General features: G+C 41.9%; 2 protein-coding genes across 2 annotated transcripts; both read left to right on the top strand.

Annotated features, from left to right (window-relative positions):
* Nucleotides 1–2,004: 2,004 nt before the first annotated feature.
* LOC116219387 (collagen alpha-3(IX) chain-like) lies at nucleotides 2,005–5,870 on the top strand. The gene is made up of 6 exons (XM_031562700.2): nucleotides 2,005–3,271; nucleotides 3,472–3,792; nucleotides 4,500–4,599; nucleotides 4,913–4,952; nucleotides 5,296–5,376; nucleotides 5,494–5,870. The coding sequence occupies exons 1-6, from the start codon at nucleotides 3,205–3,207 to the stop codon at nucleotides 5,536–5,538; spliced, it is 654 nt and encodes a 217-aa protein (XP_031418560.1). The 5' UTR covers nucleotides 2,005–3,204; the 3' UTR covers nucleotides 5,539–5,870.
* A 4,722-nt stretch (nucleotides 5,871–10,592) lies between these two features.
* On the top strand, nucleotides 10,593–15,923 carry LOC116219382 (B-cell receptor CD22-like). The gene is made up of 7 exons (XM_031562685.2): nucleotides 10,593–10,986; nucleotides 11,153–11,407; nucleotides 11,630–11,902; nucleotides 12,004–12,276; nucleotides 12,670–12,763; nucleotides 13,162–13,213; nucleotides 15,580–15,923. Exons 1-7 carry the CDS (start codon nucleotides 10,884–10,886, stop codon nucleotides 15,799–15,801), a joined length of 1,272 nt encoding a protein of 423 aa, XP_031418545.2. The 5' UTR covers nucleotides 10,593–10,883; the 3' UTR covers nucleotides 15,802–15,923.
* The last annotated feature ends 69 nt before the right edge of the window (nucleotides 15,924–15,992 follow it).

Below are 15,992 nucleotides of genomic sequence, written 5' to 3'. Positions count from 1 at the left end.
TAAGCTGGGCAGAGTCCAAAACAGTGTCAAGACAGTGGACAACAGAGAGAGACAAAAGAGACAAACATAACATGAGAGAACCACTGCATTTCATGAACTTTCTGGATCTGTATCACCACCACTGATCTCAGATCTGCTATGTGTATTCACACACACACACACACACACACACACACACACACACACACACGTTACACAATAACTATGCCAAACACACACACACATTACACAATAACTATGCCAGGGAGAGAGAGAGGACCAGTGCATCTTTTTCAAACAAATGCAGCAAATAACTAAAGCTTAAGGAGAGCAGAATACATCATATTGTGGCTGAACAATTCTTATAACCCACATATTCAATTCACGAAATGCACGAAATATACAAAAATGCAACATCACCATTTATTTAGTACTACCAAAGCAGCGGTGTATAAACAGAATTCACATATCACTTTTTCTATCACTATTTGCATAGCATCACAGCATCACACATGAGTATGAATAGGACTGGGTGACTCCTGTGTTCCTGCAGCATGGGGAGGTCATGTGATCTGGCACAGGGACACTGAGGAGTCAAGCCAAACCCAAAACCCAGGATAGAGGAACTCAGTGAATGTGGAATGGAACGTGTGTAGGTGAGTGAGTGTGTCAGAGGAGACGCTGTAGAAGGACAGAGTGCCTGCTGGCCAGTCCAGGTATACTTCTACTCTCCTGGAGCGGGAGGAGGGGGCAGGTATGGCAGTCTCCTTATGAGTAACAGAGTAACTGTTACCAGAGCAATCCAGAAGCCAGGACTTGTCATTATACACTGTACAAACCCACTGTCCACCCCCCATGCTTTTATATGCCATTGCTATCTCAGCCATACTTCCACTCCACTCAGCCTCCCAGTAGCAGCGTCCAGACTGACCCTCTCTACACAGCACCTGAGACCAGAAGTCAAATCTCTCTGGGTGGTCAGGATACGGCTGCTCCTCACTCACATATGTCACCTTTCTGTTCCCCTCAGAGAGAGAGAGAGATATCTGTATGCTGTGTTTGGGTCCAGTGTGAGCTCACAGGCATCTGCAGGTGAGAACATCCTCATCAGAATGTGGGGTAGGAAAGAGACTGTTCACTGCACCCCACCCCCCACCGACACACACACACACACACACATACAATCATACAGATACAACCAAAGACATGCTCAAACACACACCATCACACACAGATCCAACAGATGTGTGTGTGTGTGTGTGTGTGTGTGTGTGTGTGTGTGTGTGTGTGTGTGTGTGTGTGTGTGTGTGTGTGTGTGTGTGTGTGTGTGTGTGTGTGTGTGTGTGTATACACCTCACCTTGAACACCAGCGCTGAGATACAGGACACCTGCACTGAAACACCTCACCTTGAACACCAGCGCTGAGATACAGGACACCTGCACTGAAACACCTCACCTTGAACACCAGCGCTGAGATACAGGACACCTGCACTGAAACACCTCACCTTGAACACCAGCGCTGAGATACAGGACACCTGCACTGAAACACCTCACCTTGAACACAAGCGCTGAGATACAGGACACCTGCACTGAAACACCTCACCTTGAACACCAGCGCTGAGATACAGGACACCTGCACTGAAACACCTCACCTTGAACCCCAGCGCTGAGATACAGGACACCTGCACTGAAACACCTCACCTCGAACACAAGCGCTGAGATACAGGACACCTGCACTGAAACACCTCACCTTGAACCCCAGCGCTGCAGCCGTACGCCAGTGAAAGCCATGAGCAGACTAAGCTGGGGTTGTATGGATGTTGGTGTTGTATGGGCACTGTATGGGTACTGCTCCCCTCTATAGTCGGCTTATTATAGTGGTGTGTTTGGGCGAACCTGTGGGCTCCAAGGGTCCATATGTATTTTTTTTATCTCTTTGTCTAAACCAAATAAGTCAGTCGGTGTGTCATGTGTGTTCAACTCTTTTCTGATTACCGAATATTACAGATGACTGAGGATGTTTCCAGACATGCATAGCAGCTGAGGAGTGTCTGTGTTTCGACTGCAGTAAGTGCTTCATCATGTCACCGCAAGTCAGCAAAGGAGAGGAGAAGGAAATGACGAAGGCTACATCAGTTGTGCCACAATCGCACGGCCCATATTCATTCGATTTCACACGCTCTTTGACACTGGCATTTCTCAGTGGTGAGTATGTCATTTAAATTACATTATTAATACTATTGTTTTCGAAGATGTTTTTTGAAGATGTATGAGTAATTTAGTCAAAAGTACAAAACTGTAATACAAATGCAATACTCTCAATACTTTTTGTCTTGTTTTCAGTGAAGAGTACACTGTAGCGTTCTCCACAGATGGTGAGAAGGAGGGTGAGAAAGTGTAGGATCCATCACACTAGTCCTATCTAATTCATTATGCTGTGTACAGGCTACCGACCTGTCCTCCTAAATGGCATTCGGTTTATGGCACAAACACTTATGCAGCCTCTCCCCATCTTCCTACACAGGCTATTAATCAGTAACATTGATCATCTATTAATCAGTAACAATGTCAGAAACGTTTGAAACTAGACGCAGCGCAGTTCTATTTCTATTCATTCTAATTTCATCTTTTTGATCTTCGATCAGCTCTTCACACTTGTACTTGTTACATAAGCAATATACTATTTCAGCCAATCAGCATGTTCCTGCCATCCTTTTCTGTGCACCAGCCCACAGTGACAAATGCTTTTCTGTGAAAAGGGGTTTCCCAACTTTTAAAGCCTCAACTCGTACTATATTGTCTGTAACCAAATTTAGTAGTCTAACCCAGAAGCTTTCTAACTACCTACCTACCTACCGCAGCTGGCAGGTCCGCATGTTTCAGGAAGTGTGTGGATCGTACATGTATGTGAACGCTTTACACTGAGTTTCACCTTGGCTGTAGTTGATATTCATAACCTGATCTCTCTGGCTTAGTGTCTGTTTGTTTATAGTTGCATACCATACCATATTCCACCAGTGTAGCTACACTTTTCTGTTGTGAGTTTTTATGCTTAACTTAACAATTACTCCTTTAAATAAAAAGAAGATAGAAAAATATAATTGCCAATGGCATCAGCCAAACACTGCAAAAGAAACAAAACAGGAAGTTCTAATGCATCTTGTAATTGCAAAATGACCTTTATCTTTCATCTTGCACAATGAGCCTTGTTTTTTTGTGTTCAAGATGTTCCAGGTCCATACAACCAGAAAAGTTACTTTCTTTTTATCCATGCTGGTGGTTTGTTCCTCAGGTGAGAAAATGCATGATTGCGTGAGGTGCATGAGAAAATGAAAATGAGAAAACTGCCTTGGATTTCATTTTGTCATGAAAAAGAAAAAAATGTCACCAAATAAAAATCAGTCCTAAGTATGTCTAGATAGTTGTCTGTGTTTCTATTCATGCTTCATGTGTGTGCAATTCAAGTGCCTGATGGAGAAATTCTAACACCAGACCCCCCTGGCCCCAGTGGACCGCCTGGCATCCCTAGCCAACCTGGCCCCAGTGGACCGCCTGGCATCCCTAGCCAACCTGGCCCCAGTGGACCGCCTGGCATCCCAGGCCGACCTGGCATCAGAGGACCACCTGGCATGACTGGCATCCCTGGCAGTGATGGACCTCCTGGCCCCTCTGGACCGCCTGGCATGAGAGGACCACCTGGCATGACTGGCTTCCCTGGGCCCTCTGGCCGCTCAGGATCGCCGGGCATGACTGGATCACCTGGCCATGATGGTCCTCCTGGTCCCCCAGGAATCTGCACCCATTCTGAAGGAGGTGAGACAAGCACTTTTGGGTGGTAACTCCCGAACATGTATAGAACAGTGTTTTTTACATTTACATTTAATAATTTACCAGGCACATTCGTTTCCAAAGCGACTTGCAATTGAGGATCAACAGAGAGAGGATGCAATCATCAAATTTGACAATGACAACAAGTCATTTTTAAAATGTATTTTGGCTTTGAATGTACTCTCCTGAAGATGATCTCTGTTTTCCCTACCATACATACTCATGTATTCTGCTTACCCATCAAATCTTTACTCATGTACTCTACTTAACCATCAAATCAATACTCATGCACTCATGTACACCATTCAAGCATCAAATGAAGCAAATACAGTTATTATATTTAATACCATGAGCAAGATCCTAATTCATGTTCTGGAACTGATAACTCGAAGTAAGTGGCGACAGGTTCACTCAACCCCAAGTTCAGGGTTTATGCCAGGCTAGGTTAACCACGCCTTCTGGAACACCCTTCAGATGTGGTTTCTGATCACATATGATGTCTGATGTGGCAAATAAAACATGTTTCTTGCATTTTCAGCTTTTTTGGGCCATTTCAGTGAAAATGCATGTTTATGCCAATGGTAAAGAGGGCCTAACTTAATGAAGTGAGAATTAGCATTTAAGTAGCATACTATAACTACACTAAGAACTTTGTTGCTGTGTGTGTATGTGTGTGTGTGTTTGTCTACTAGATAAATATGGACTGACATTCATTGCCATGGCAGGGTGTGTTCTTGCTGTCCTGGATGCTGCTGCCTTGATTGCTGTTGTTAGTTTCCTGATGAGGAATGAGTGAGTAACAGCTGCAGCTTTTGATAAAAATGAAATGTAAAGTTTGTGTGACATGAAATTTTGTGCTGATAATTTCACATATTTGAGTGTTATAGCCAGAGTATCTGTGCAGGGGGAGGGGGCGTGGCGGCGGCGGTTACAAACATGCACGTGCGTGCAGGCACATCAGTGGGCCGCAAATTACTTTCTAGTCAGAATGGTGGTCCCTGGGACAAAACCAGTTGAAAACCCCTGCAATAGAGGATTTAGTCAGGAAATATCTAAGAACATAAATCTTCGTTTGAAAACTGTCACAATTTGTTTCTTTCTTTAGGAGAAACACAGCAGTGAGAGGCTCAGGAGTGCATTCCCAGGTGCTGCAACATAGTGTCTGTCTTCCTATTTTGAACTATTCTTTGTTGAACTAGTCAGTGGCAATGGCAGTGAACTATAACAAATATAATAACAAACTGTCATGCACTATTCTCTGTCATGTAATCTGTTTCATGTCTAAGTTCCTGCATGTGCAGCTTTACTTCTTAGTCAGGTATATTTGGCCTGACATGACATCTATCTCTCTAAATGTATAAACTAGACATACACAACAGACCGATGTTTAGGTAAATAAATAAATAAGATAGTTGCCCTCTGTTCAGGCTCCATCTTCATCAGGAACATGCTAATGAAGCCACATGTCTTTTATTTATATTTCCCTAGAGGCCTGATATGGACCCTCCTGATGATACATACACAGCTCTGAATCTCAGAACAAGATCACCTGATTATGACAGTCTTGATGTAAGTCTTGATACATGGACGGACAAACAGGCTTTTAACAACTTAGGCATGTCATTGTATAACACTTTACACTTACACACACTGACTCTTTACATTGTTTCTGTTTCATGGTGCTAGCATTTCAGGTATCCACCAAGTGTACCTGGTCGAAGCCATCGATGAATACTGAAGCCTCTGCAAACTCCAGCTGATGTTGAACTTGCATTATTCCATAACCTTCAAATAGCAACCAACAGGGGACAGTGTTTTATAAACATAGACACTGATCCTGTGGCAGTGTGTGTGAATACGTATAAGCGTATGCATACAATGTATTTGGAGTGGGGGTGGGGGGTGATGAGGACAGATCATTAGGACAGATAATATAAGTGAGATTAAATAAGTAAGAACAAGTGAATAACATAAAGACGTAGTTAATCATGTATTCATGTTTGAAATGTCCTCATAATAACACGTGTGTGTTTAAAGTGTGATTAATAGGAACAGCTCATCATTTTCACATCATGCAATTCTGTCTACTGCAGTTTCAGTGCTGTTTGTATTCTGTATATTTGCATGTTTTTAAAGCTAATGTGTGGTTGTTATGCATTATATACATCCTCATATTCATCCTGTTAAACTCTCTGTGTTTGATTATTATACAGGTTTTTTTCTAAAACATTTAAATTATAAACCCATTAAAACATTACCACATACAGCATGTAGCGATGCATTTCTTGTTGTAAACATCAATTACATTATTCAGGAATTAATAAATACATTTGGTGATGTTTCCGAGCTCAAGCCAGTAGCAGACGTAGTGACAGGAAGCAAACTAGTTGTGAAACGCACCCTGTTTTCTGATAAACACTCTGAGCGCACTGAAAACACTGATGGCTTGCCACAGAACAACACTGATGGCTTGCCACAGGACAACACTGATGGCTTGCCACAGGACAACACTGATGGCTTGCCACAGAACAACACTGATGGCTTGTCACAGAACAACACTAATGGCTTGCCACAGAACTGCTATGGAAGACCATGAGGACAGGGTGTTGCAAAAATTTGAAAGAAGAATTGCTTGCTTAGATTAAAGGTTTTAAACTATTCTGGCAAAAGGTTGTTAATATTTTAGCTCTATGGCCAATGGAATAATACTCCTCCTGAAGCAACTTCTTGATTGGCTGGAATTGTGTATGGTTCAGTTAGAACCATGTTGTTCGTTTCCCATGTACAGAGGCGGGACTGAAGGACTGAAGTTGAATTCACGTCGTTGTACCAGTAGTTCTATTGATGCAACATCCTGTCCATGACGATGAAGAGGAAGCACATTTTCCATCCAGTCATTCTGACCCAGTGGTGCCGTTAAGTCCGGTATTTTAAGCCATGCCCATGAGCTCCTAAAAACCCAGCTGTTTATAACAAAACACCTGACCCGTTGTGTAACATAGTGGAAATAATGTGGAATTAATGAGCATAAACTTGTATGTGTATGGAGTAGGGATGCTTGGTCGTATTCAACTTACCACTTTCTTTAAATCGACACACTGTACTGACCAGTTTTTACCCTTTGCTTTTACTCGACCAGTTTTTAAAAGGAAGCTGCTGAGGTGTTGCATAAGTCGTACAAGTTGATAATATCTTTTTTCATGCGTGTGTGTCTGTCTGTGTGTGTGTGTGTGTGTGTGTGTGTGTGTGTGTGTGTCTCTCTCTCTCTGTGTGTGTGTGTGTGTGACCCTCCTTTGGTTAAACTGAGCAAGGCCATTCTTAAGTGAAGTTACACAGTGAGCAGAAGAGTCCCTGACAGGGTAGGTGGAAAATCTAAATGTTTCATTTTACCAAAATATGAATTGTTTTACCAAAATAAGAACTGTTGTACCAAAATAAGAACTGTTTTGTCTAAGGTAAGAAAGACATCATCCTAGCTGTATCAGCAAAACACAAAAGCCATGCTAACACAAGGATAGTGTTGCCTACTTGTTAATGCCATAAAATTAGGCTAGTGGTCATGCATTGTGCTGTTGTTGTCTACCAATGATGAATGATATACTCTGACTATGATGAAAATGTGTTTTTCATTTGGCTGTGTGGTAGAAAAGGACATATTTTGGTCTTAGCTGTTTTGTGCTGATGACATTGATTCTGATGTGGTCAAAAGCGATTTGAACAGTCATGGACTGTTAGCTTATTTCCGTTGGTTATTCAGTTTCCAACTGTATCTGCATCTGAACTGATAGGTCCAGGGGTTACCATGGTAGCTCACATCCTGATGTGATGTGATGTACACAGCGCTGGGGAAGCTACTTTTAAAGCATAGCTTTGCATACTACCAATTACTTCACACTGGAAGAAGTTGAACTCACAGCAAAGTTAGTGAGAAATCTTGTTTGGTTAACTACAGCTTACTTAGAAATAATAATAATAACTATCTTGTGGAAAAAAATAGGATATCAAACTGACAATGTACATGTGATACGGAATTATAACAAAAAGTCACATGCCAGCAAAAAAATACAAAATATAAAATAAAATGTGCAGCTTCAGTTTTGTATACAAGTCAGACACCTGCCTTCCAGAAAGACCTGGGGGGTATTCGTCGTACGTAGTTCAGTGACAAACCTAATAAGTTAACTCAGAGTAAGTGGTAAATCTCCTGATAAAAGAACCCCCATTGGTTCATTCTCCTAGCAAAACAATGTCAGAGGGCTCTTCTATTAGGAGGTTTACCACTTACTCTGAGTTCACTTATCCAGGTTTGTCACTAACCACGTACGACGAATACCCCCCAGGTCTGGGTCCTGGTGGGGGTATTACACTAAGCAGCATTACTCAGTTAGCAAGGCCTACAAGTGAGTAAGTAAGGTCTTTCACACTTCCTGCATTGTGTGTGTGTGTGGTGGCTGCGATCACTGCAAACTTGATGTCTGGGCTATATGTCACAGACATGAGAGAAATATAAATATATATTTGTAAACATTTTAGCAACTGGATGTTATGAAAAGGGCGGAGGCTACATGTGCACAATGTAGTAACCCAATGTAGGCTATAATTACATTATGTCGATAAGATAACCGAACATAGGTAGTAAGTAGAAAGGTACCAGTTTTCTGTTGCACTCTCTCTCACTCTCGCCCTCACTCTAAACAGATAAAAAACAGAGGCAGTAAACAGCAGCTCTCTCTCCCTCTCACCCTCACTCTAATCTGCATCTTGCGACATCTTCCTTGTCACAGGAAACCACTGCTGGTGTGTGTGTGTGTGTGTGTGTGTGTGTGTGTGTGTGTGTGTGTGTGTGTGTGTGTGTGTGTGTGTGTGTGTGAGGGAGAGAGAGAGAGAGAGAGAGAGAGAGAGAGAGAGAGAGAGGGAGAGAGAGGGAGGGAGAGAGAGAGGTAGAGAGAGAGAGAGAGAGAGATAGAGAGAGAGAGGGGGAGAGAGAGAGAGAAAGATTATAGTAGGGTTAATTGGTTTACGAGGTTATCTGTACCACTAGCAGATGTGGTTTTGACTTCTTGGTGACGTGACAAACAGACAAACTAAAAGTAAATAGTTCATTGTTTAAAGGGTGATTTTATTTTTTTCTTAAATATAAAGATGCCAAAACCGTACCATTGAGGTGGCCCAAAAACCGCGATACATACTGAACCGTGGGCCCACTGTACCCTGATACATACTGAACCGTGGGCCCACTGTACCGTGATACAAACTGTACTGTGATACATACTGAACCGTGGGCCCACTGTACTGTGATACATACTGAACCAGGGGCCCACTGTACCGTAATACATACTGAACCAGGGGGCCCACTGTACCATGATACAAACTGTACTGTGATACATACTGAACCGTGGGCCCACTGTACCGTGCTGCATCAGTTTCACAACGCAGCTACCAGGCACACCCAACGCAGGCGGTATGAAGAGGCCCAAGATGCTAGCGTACCAATTATCATGATAGCATTTCTTATTGAAGCTATCGAGGACATATCATGCTAACAAGCTGTGGAAGCTTTTTTTACATTCTCGTGATGTTTCCAACCCAGACCACAAAATGAAATTAAATAGTACAAAGCCTGGGCTGCCAGTGGGAATGGCAGGTGTGTTAAACTGTTCCTCGCATAACCATATATGTTCGAAATTAAATTGAAAATGACACCAACACTAGGCGCCTATAAAAACATATTCCCCCCAGGAGTGATACATTCCTGCATACTGTTGCTTTAAGCAAACTTACCTGAAGCTGAGCAAGTAGTTGGAAGTCTCATTTTGTTTTCTGTAATATATTAACCTAATTCATTTCACTTTCTCCAAATGCCCAGTATAGAATCCATTTTGTCTCATTCCACCTCACTACTGCAGTCTGTAAGAGGAGATAAGGAGAAGCATCCCTTCATTGTAATATACCCCAAAACTGCTCTGGAACTACAGGGTACTACCAGCATGTTTTACAGTGTAAGACACATATCTATGGCCATTTCCCTGCTGATTTTGCCAGGTAAGCATTTATTTGTTTCACAGTAATTAATCTCATTTGTACTGGAATTTTGGTGACAAGAATTTGATATGGTGGAGTAGGGTTAGGGTTAGTGGTGGGGGAGGGTTAGGGTTAGTGGTGGGGTCTCAGCATCACATTGTCCATTTCTCCAGGTGGACTAAAGCTTGGTTGGTTATGACTATTTATAACAGCATGTGACATCTACTTTGAAAGCCCAAGTACAAGTACTTCACATGGTCACAAGGTAAAAAACCTTGATGTACCAGGGACCCCATATTAGTCTGTTCACAGTGGTAACACATGATGGAACTGATGTACCAGGGACCCCATATTAGTCTGTTCACAGTGGTAACACATGATGGAACTGATGTACCAGGGACCCCCTATTAGTCTGTTCACAGTGGTAACACATGGTGGAACTGATGTACCAGGGACCCCATATTAGTCTGTTCACAGTGGTAACACATGATGGAACTGATGTACCAGGGACCCCATATTAGTCTGTTCACAGTGGTAACACATGATGGAACTGATGTACCAGGGACCCCATATTAGTCTGTTCACAGTTGTAACACATGATGGAACTGTGGTGGCATACATGTCCACTTGTTCACGTTTTACTTTGGGCATTTTGGGCATGTTTAAAGTTAGATACAATATTATAGAACTGGTACATGCTCTTGGTGAATGAGTGCAATTAAATACATAAATACAAAAATATTCTCACTTTACTTGCAGTGTGATACCCTTTTTCTCTTTTACAGATAAAATATTGTGTATATTTCTTGTATGTTTTGTGTCTATCTTGTATTTCAGGTGTCGTTGGTGGTCCATGGGATGTCTCCTATGCTTTGAGCTTCTGTGCTTTAAATGGGTCGTCAGTGACCATTCCCTGCACTTACAAATATCCCCAAAAACAAACTGTGAAACAAGTATGCTGGTACAAGAAAGAAAATACAGACCTGAGTCAAAGTAAACATTTTAAAGACAGAATTCAGTATCTTGGGGATACAAAGAATAACTGCACACTGAGAATGAATGCTCTGAGAGAGAGTGACGCCAAAGAAAAATATAACTTCTGGTTTAAAACAAATCAAGATAGATACGCTGGGGCAGCTGTGACTCTGATTATCACAGGTAACCTACATTTTATCAAGCTTTGAAGGTTTATGTATAGGTTTAGCTTCTATGAGAAATGGTGAAAAACTCCTCACCCAACCCAATTCTTACACATGCAAAAGCCTGTAAAATGGAGGAGAACTAAACCAAAGCAAAAAGCCATGGGCTGTTTATACCCTTTCAGCTCTGCAGGTGAAGATACGTCCTACAACCGTGACAGAGGGACAGAGTGTGACACTGACCTGCACCAGCACCTGCAGTCTAAGCAGCCCCTCCTACATCTGGTACAAGAACAGTCTGCCTGTGTCAACCAAGCTCACACCGGGCAACAACACCCTCTTCTTCAGGGCAGTCCACATCGCAGATGCAGGCAGATACGTCTGTGCTGTAGAAGGTCACGAGGATCATCTATCCAGTGCAGTGACGCTCAGTGTTAGGTGTAAGTATGTGACCTTTGGAACAATGTCACAATGCTACAATGTGTAGAGATGCCATTCATTCTAAGAACACATTTATAGGGATTTTTGACCAGTATGCAGCTTTAGAATATTATATTTGTGTGTGTAAAAATTTGAATTATGGAATAATGTGTGAACAATAACAATAATGGATATAGCATAATTATATTTAAACTAATCTTTTTTTACATTATTTTGTGCAGATGCACCAAGGAATACCTCAATATCAGTCACTCCCCCTGGTGGTGATATACTAGAGGGCAGTTCAGTGACTCTGACCTGTGGCAGTGATGCCAACCCACTAGTGCACAACTTCACCTGGTACAGGAAGACTGGAGATGAAACCTTACAGATAGGATCGGGACAGAATTACAGCTTCGCCAGAATCCACTCTAAGTGCAGTGGACACTACTACTGTCTGGCAAAGAATGATGTTGGAAGTGACCAGTCTTTATCCCTGCTGGTGGACGTCAAATGTGAGCACATATGAGATCATCTTTGCACTCATTCAATGTGTGATCTTCAGTGTCTTAGGTTTCATTTGAACCTGTTTGACGCTGTTTATTTCAAACGTTAGATGCTCCAAGGAACATTACAGCATTGCCCAGTCCCTCCGTGACTATAATGGAAGGTGCTTCAGTGACTCTGACCTGCAACAGCGATGCCAACCCACCTGTGCACAACTACACGTGGTACAAGAAGTATAGAAGTACTGAATCCAGCCTGATTGTATCAGGACAGAAGTACAGCATCTCTCACGCCAGGCCTGTACACAGAGGCCGGTATTATTGTAAGGCAGAGAACAAAGTAGGAGCCACTGCATCTACAACTCTTCATGTACACGTGCACAGTGAGTACTGCTACATTCAGTTGTGCATTCGGTCTGGCATTAATGTTTATATCAATTTAGTTCTGTTGGCATTAACGTTTATATCAATGTAGTTCTGTTGGCATTAACGTTTATATCAATTAAGTTCTGTAGAGAGTTTTCTTTTTTTAAATCAATCCAAGTTCATGAAAATGTTTTTGTGTTATTAATGAGCAAAATCTTCTCTATAAGTATACAAATAGTTATTTTTTTTAAGTTTTTATTTTGCCTGACATACCCAAAACATACTAGAAATGGAAATTAAACCATCCTTAGAGTTACTTAGGATGATGGAGTTCCTGTATTGTGCATCACAGGACAGAGTGCTGTATTTTGTCATGTAAAATTAAATGTTTTTTTTTTTTTTTTGTCTAGAGCCCCCACTGTGGGGGTCCATAGGAGCGCTGTTAGCACCTATACTCATCCTCATGGCTGGCACAGTGGCAGTGTGTCTCAGTGTGTGTTGGAGGTGAGTGGCCAATCAGATTACGCATTAAAAAAACACACACACATTGACACAAACACAAATATATGTACACACACACACACACTTTACCTTCAGACTTTAAATAGTTTCTGTAGCTAAAGTATGTCTTCTTTGTACGTCGCTTTGGATAAAAGCGTCTGCTAAATGACTTAATGTAAATGTAAAGTGGTAGAGCAAGGTTCTAACAGCACCACATAAAGAGGACCAAATAATGTATGTCTTTGCTCTACTGTAAGTCACTTTGGCTAAAAGAGGCTGCTAAATAAATATATGTTGACAAATGACTAGTCAGATTTTCTTATCCCAGCACTGTTGTGTTTTGTTTTCTCTACGGTCATTATGTCAAGTTGTTCCGTATGTTTTTTGTTCTTGTTTTTAAGAAACACGGAAACTATAGCAGCAGAAGATGACAGTATGACACACAGTGAAAAGGTAGGGTATGTGACAGAGGGAGCTGTGTGACCTGATAGGACCAATTGCTCAGATAGACTTGCCTCTATGAACATTTCTACTGCAACCGGTCACATCTCTTCCCCCCCCCCTCCCCAAACATCTGTTCAGCTCTGTAGTTTTCAAGTGATGGTGTATATATGTATATCTATATATCTATCGATCTATATGGCACCATCACAGCATACACACATATGTTTATCTATGCATATATGTATATTTGCATCACAATACATTATAATTTGTGTTGCTGTGGCTGATGTGGTAGAGGAACTGGTAAAGAACATCACAACACAAGACCATGGGTGTGCTGTCAGATTGTAACCAGGAAGGGACTTTTGTTTTGAAAATACAACTTTAATTGTGAAGCAGGAAGTGGTCCTCATGACAGGAAATACAGGAAGTCAAGTCACTTAAGCACAGGTAGTGTGAGTGTTTGTAAAGCATATGGTGACTGCTAATGGGGGACTTAACTTGCTGGCCACTACCAGGGATGCTACTGGTAAGACAATGTTTGATGTTATCTGGTAATCTATTGCAAAAGTGTGCTTTAGTGTTTGAGTTTTGTGGTAGTTTACATGCACTGTTGTTGTTTGTGTATTTGATGGAGGGCAGTTTGTGAGTGCTGTATTTTATGTTTTGTTTCTTGTAAAGGTTTTCAACCTGAAAAGACGTGTTGCATTAAAAAGAAGTATTTGAATTCAAATAAAACAAAGAAGAATGAAGAAACCGTCTGAGTCGTTACCATTTTAACCCTGTTGATGGCCAAGGCCTTTTTCAAGTTTGGGCAGAAGTTAAAAAATCCCCAGATAACTTGACAGTTGATGCTTTACAAACACTCACACTACCTGTGCTTAAGTGACTTGACTTCCTGTATTTCCTGTCATGAGGACCACTTCCTGCTTCACAATTAAAGTTGTATTTTCAAAACAAAAGTCCCTTCCTGGTTACAATCTGACAGCACAGATTCCAGCACTGCAGGAATCCATGACTCCCAGGCTGCGAATGCGTCAGATGTTTCTTTAATCAACTTTCCCACTACATTATGTTGGATTTCAAATCCTTCACAGTTACTGCTTTCCACAAGTAGTCCATATGTATGCCTACAGGCTTTTTCTGCTTCTTCAAAAGCAGCCTCTAGCATCTCTGATCCATATCTGCTCCAGAGGTTGGTTTGAACAATCGGCTTTACGTCATTGAACTTTTGCTCACATTCACTGCCGTATTTACTTAGGTCTGCATCTTGCTCCAGACTTAGCACATCATCTTTACCATCTTCCTTGGCTGCTAGCTCTGCTTCTAACCCAGTCCTGTAGTCATCGTTGGCCTCAATAACTTTCCTTGAATCGGCAGAGAGCTTTGCAAATTCTTGTCTGAGTTCTAACTCAGTTAAATCGCCTGCTTTCCGACTGAGATAGTTAGCTTGCTTGGTTAAGGAGGTCTTTGCAACCATCCTGTATTTCTTAAGCTGATCCAGTGTTTTGCCGAGAGCTTCGGCTGCCATCTTGAATGTGATTTCTCTTTAACTCCCAACTTATTTATTTAGGTTAACTGATTGGGTTCCCAATGCCTCTTGAATAGCCTTGCTGTCTAGCAACTCTCCTCTGCATCCACACTCTGGACTCACTGAAGCCGTTAATCTTCTAGTCTTGATGCAGCTCTTTGGTTATCAATCAGCGTTGGTTTTCAACTGTCAAGTTATCTGGGGATTTTTTAACTTCTGCCCAAACTTGAAAAAGGCCTTGGCCATCAACAGGGTTAAAATGGTAACGACTCAGACGGTTTCTTCATTCTTCTTTGTTTTATTTGAATTCAAATACTTCTTTTTAATGCAACACGTCTTTTCAGGTTGAAAACCTTTACAAGAAACAAAACAAAAATACAGCACTCACAAACTGCCCTCCATCAAATACACAAACAACAACAGTGCATGTAAACTACCACAAAACTCAAACACTAAAGCACACTTTTGCAATAGATTACCAGATAACATCAAACATTGTCTTACCAGTAGCATCCCTGGTAGTGGCCAGCAAGTTAAGTCCCCCATTAGCAGTCACCATATGCTTTACAAACACTCACACTACCTGTGCTTAAGTGACTTGACTTCCTGTATTTCCTGTCATGAGGACCACTTCCTGCTTCACAATTAAAGTTGTATTTTCAAAACAAAAGTCCCTTCCTGGTTACAATCTGACAGCACAATGGGTTTGATACCCGGGGAACACATGCCGATGAAAAAAGTATATCAGCGCTGTGAGTCACTTTGGATGAAAGTATCTGCTAAGTGCGTAGATGTGATGTCATGTTTATTTCCCACCTGTACACCTATTCTCTTGCCACACTAGGAAGACTCCGGTCCCATTTACTGCAACATTTCAGCAATGCCCACAGCCCCTGGCAATGCCTCTGGCGCAGACGCAGGAGATGGCGATGACGTCCAGTACGCCACTGTTCGGTTTACCCACAGCACAACACAGGATGGGACGCCGCAAGGCTGTGCGAGCGAAGATGATGTGGAGTACGCCACAGTGAACTTTTCCGTTCTCACTACTACTGATGCCCGGTAAGTACGTTCTCACTGTTGGTGCACTTTTTGGGAAATTAGTATGTACTGTGTGGTGGGAATGTGCTGCATGGAGTACATACTGAGCCGATGTCCTGTATTCCCACCACACAGTTCCAGTGATGGGAACTTAATATGGAGTACATGACATGCTAATTGTTAGTACACTTTTTGTATGCAGTATGTACATATGCC

The sequence above is a fragment of the Clupea harengus genome, chromosome 24 (assembly GCF_900700415.2).
Source record: "Clupea harengus chromosome 24, Ch_v2.0.2, whole genome shotgun sequence".
Taxonomy (NCBI): Eukaryota; Metazoa; Chordata; class Actinopteri; order Clupeiformes; family Clupeidae; genus Clupea; species Clupea harengus.
The sequence above is the reverse complement of the archived record's forward strand: the minus strand, read 5'-3'. Positions and strand labels throughout refer to the sequence as shown.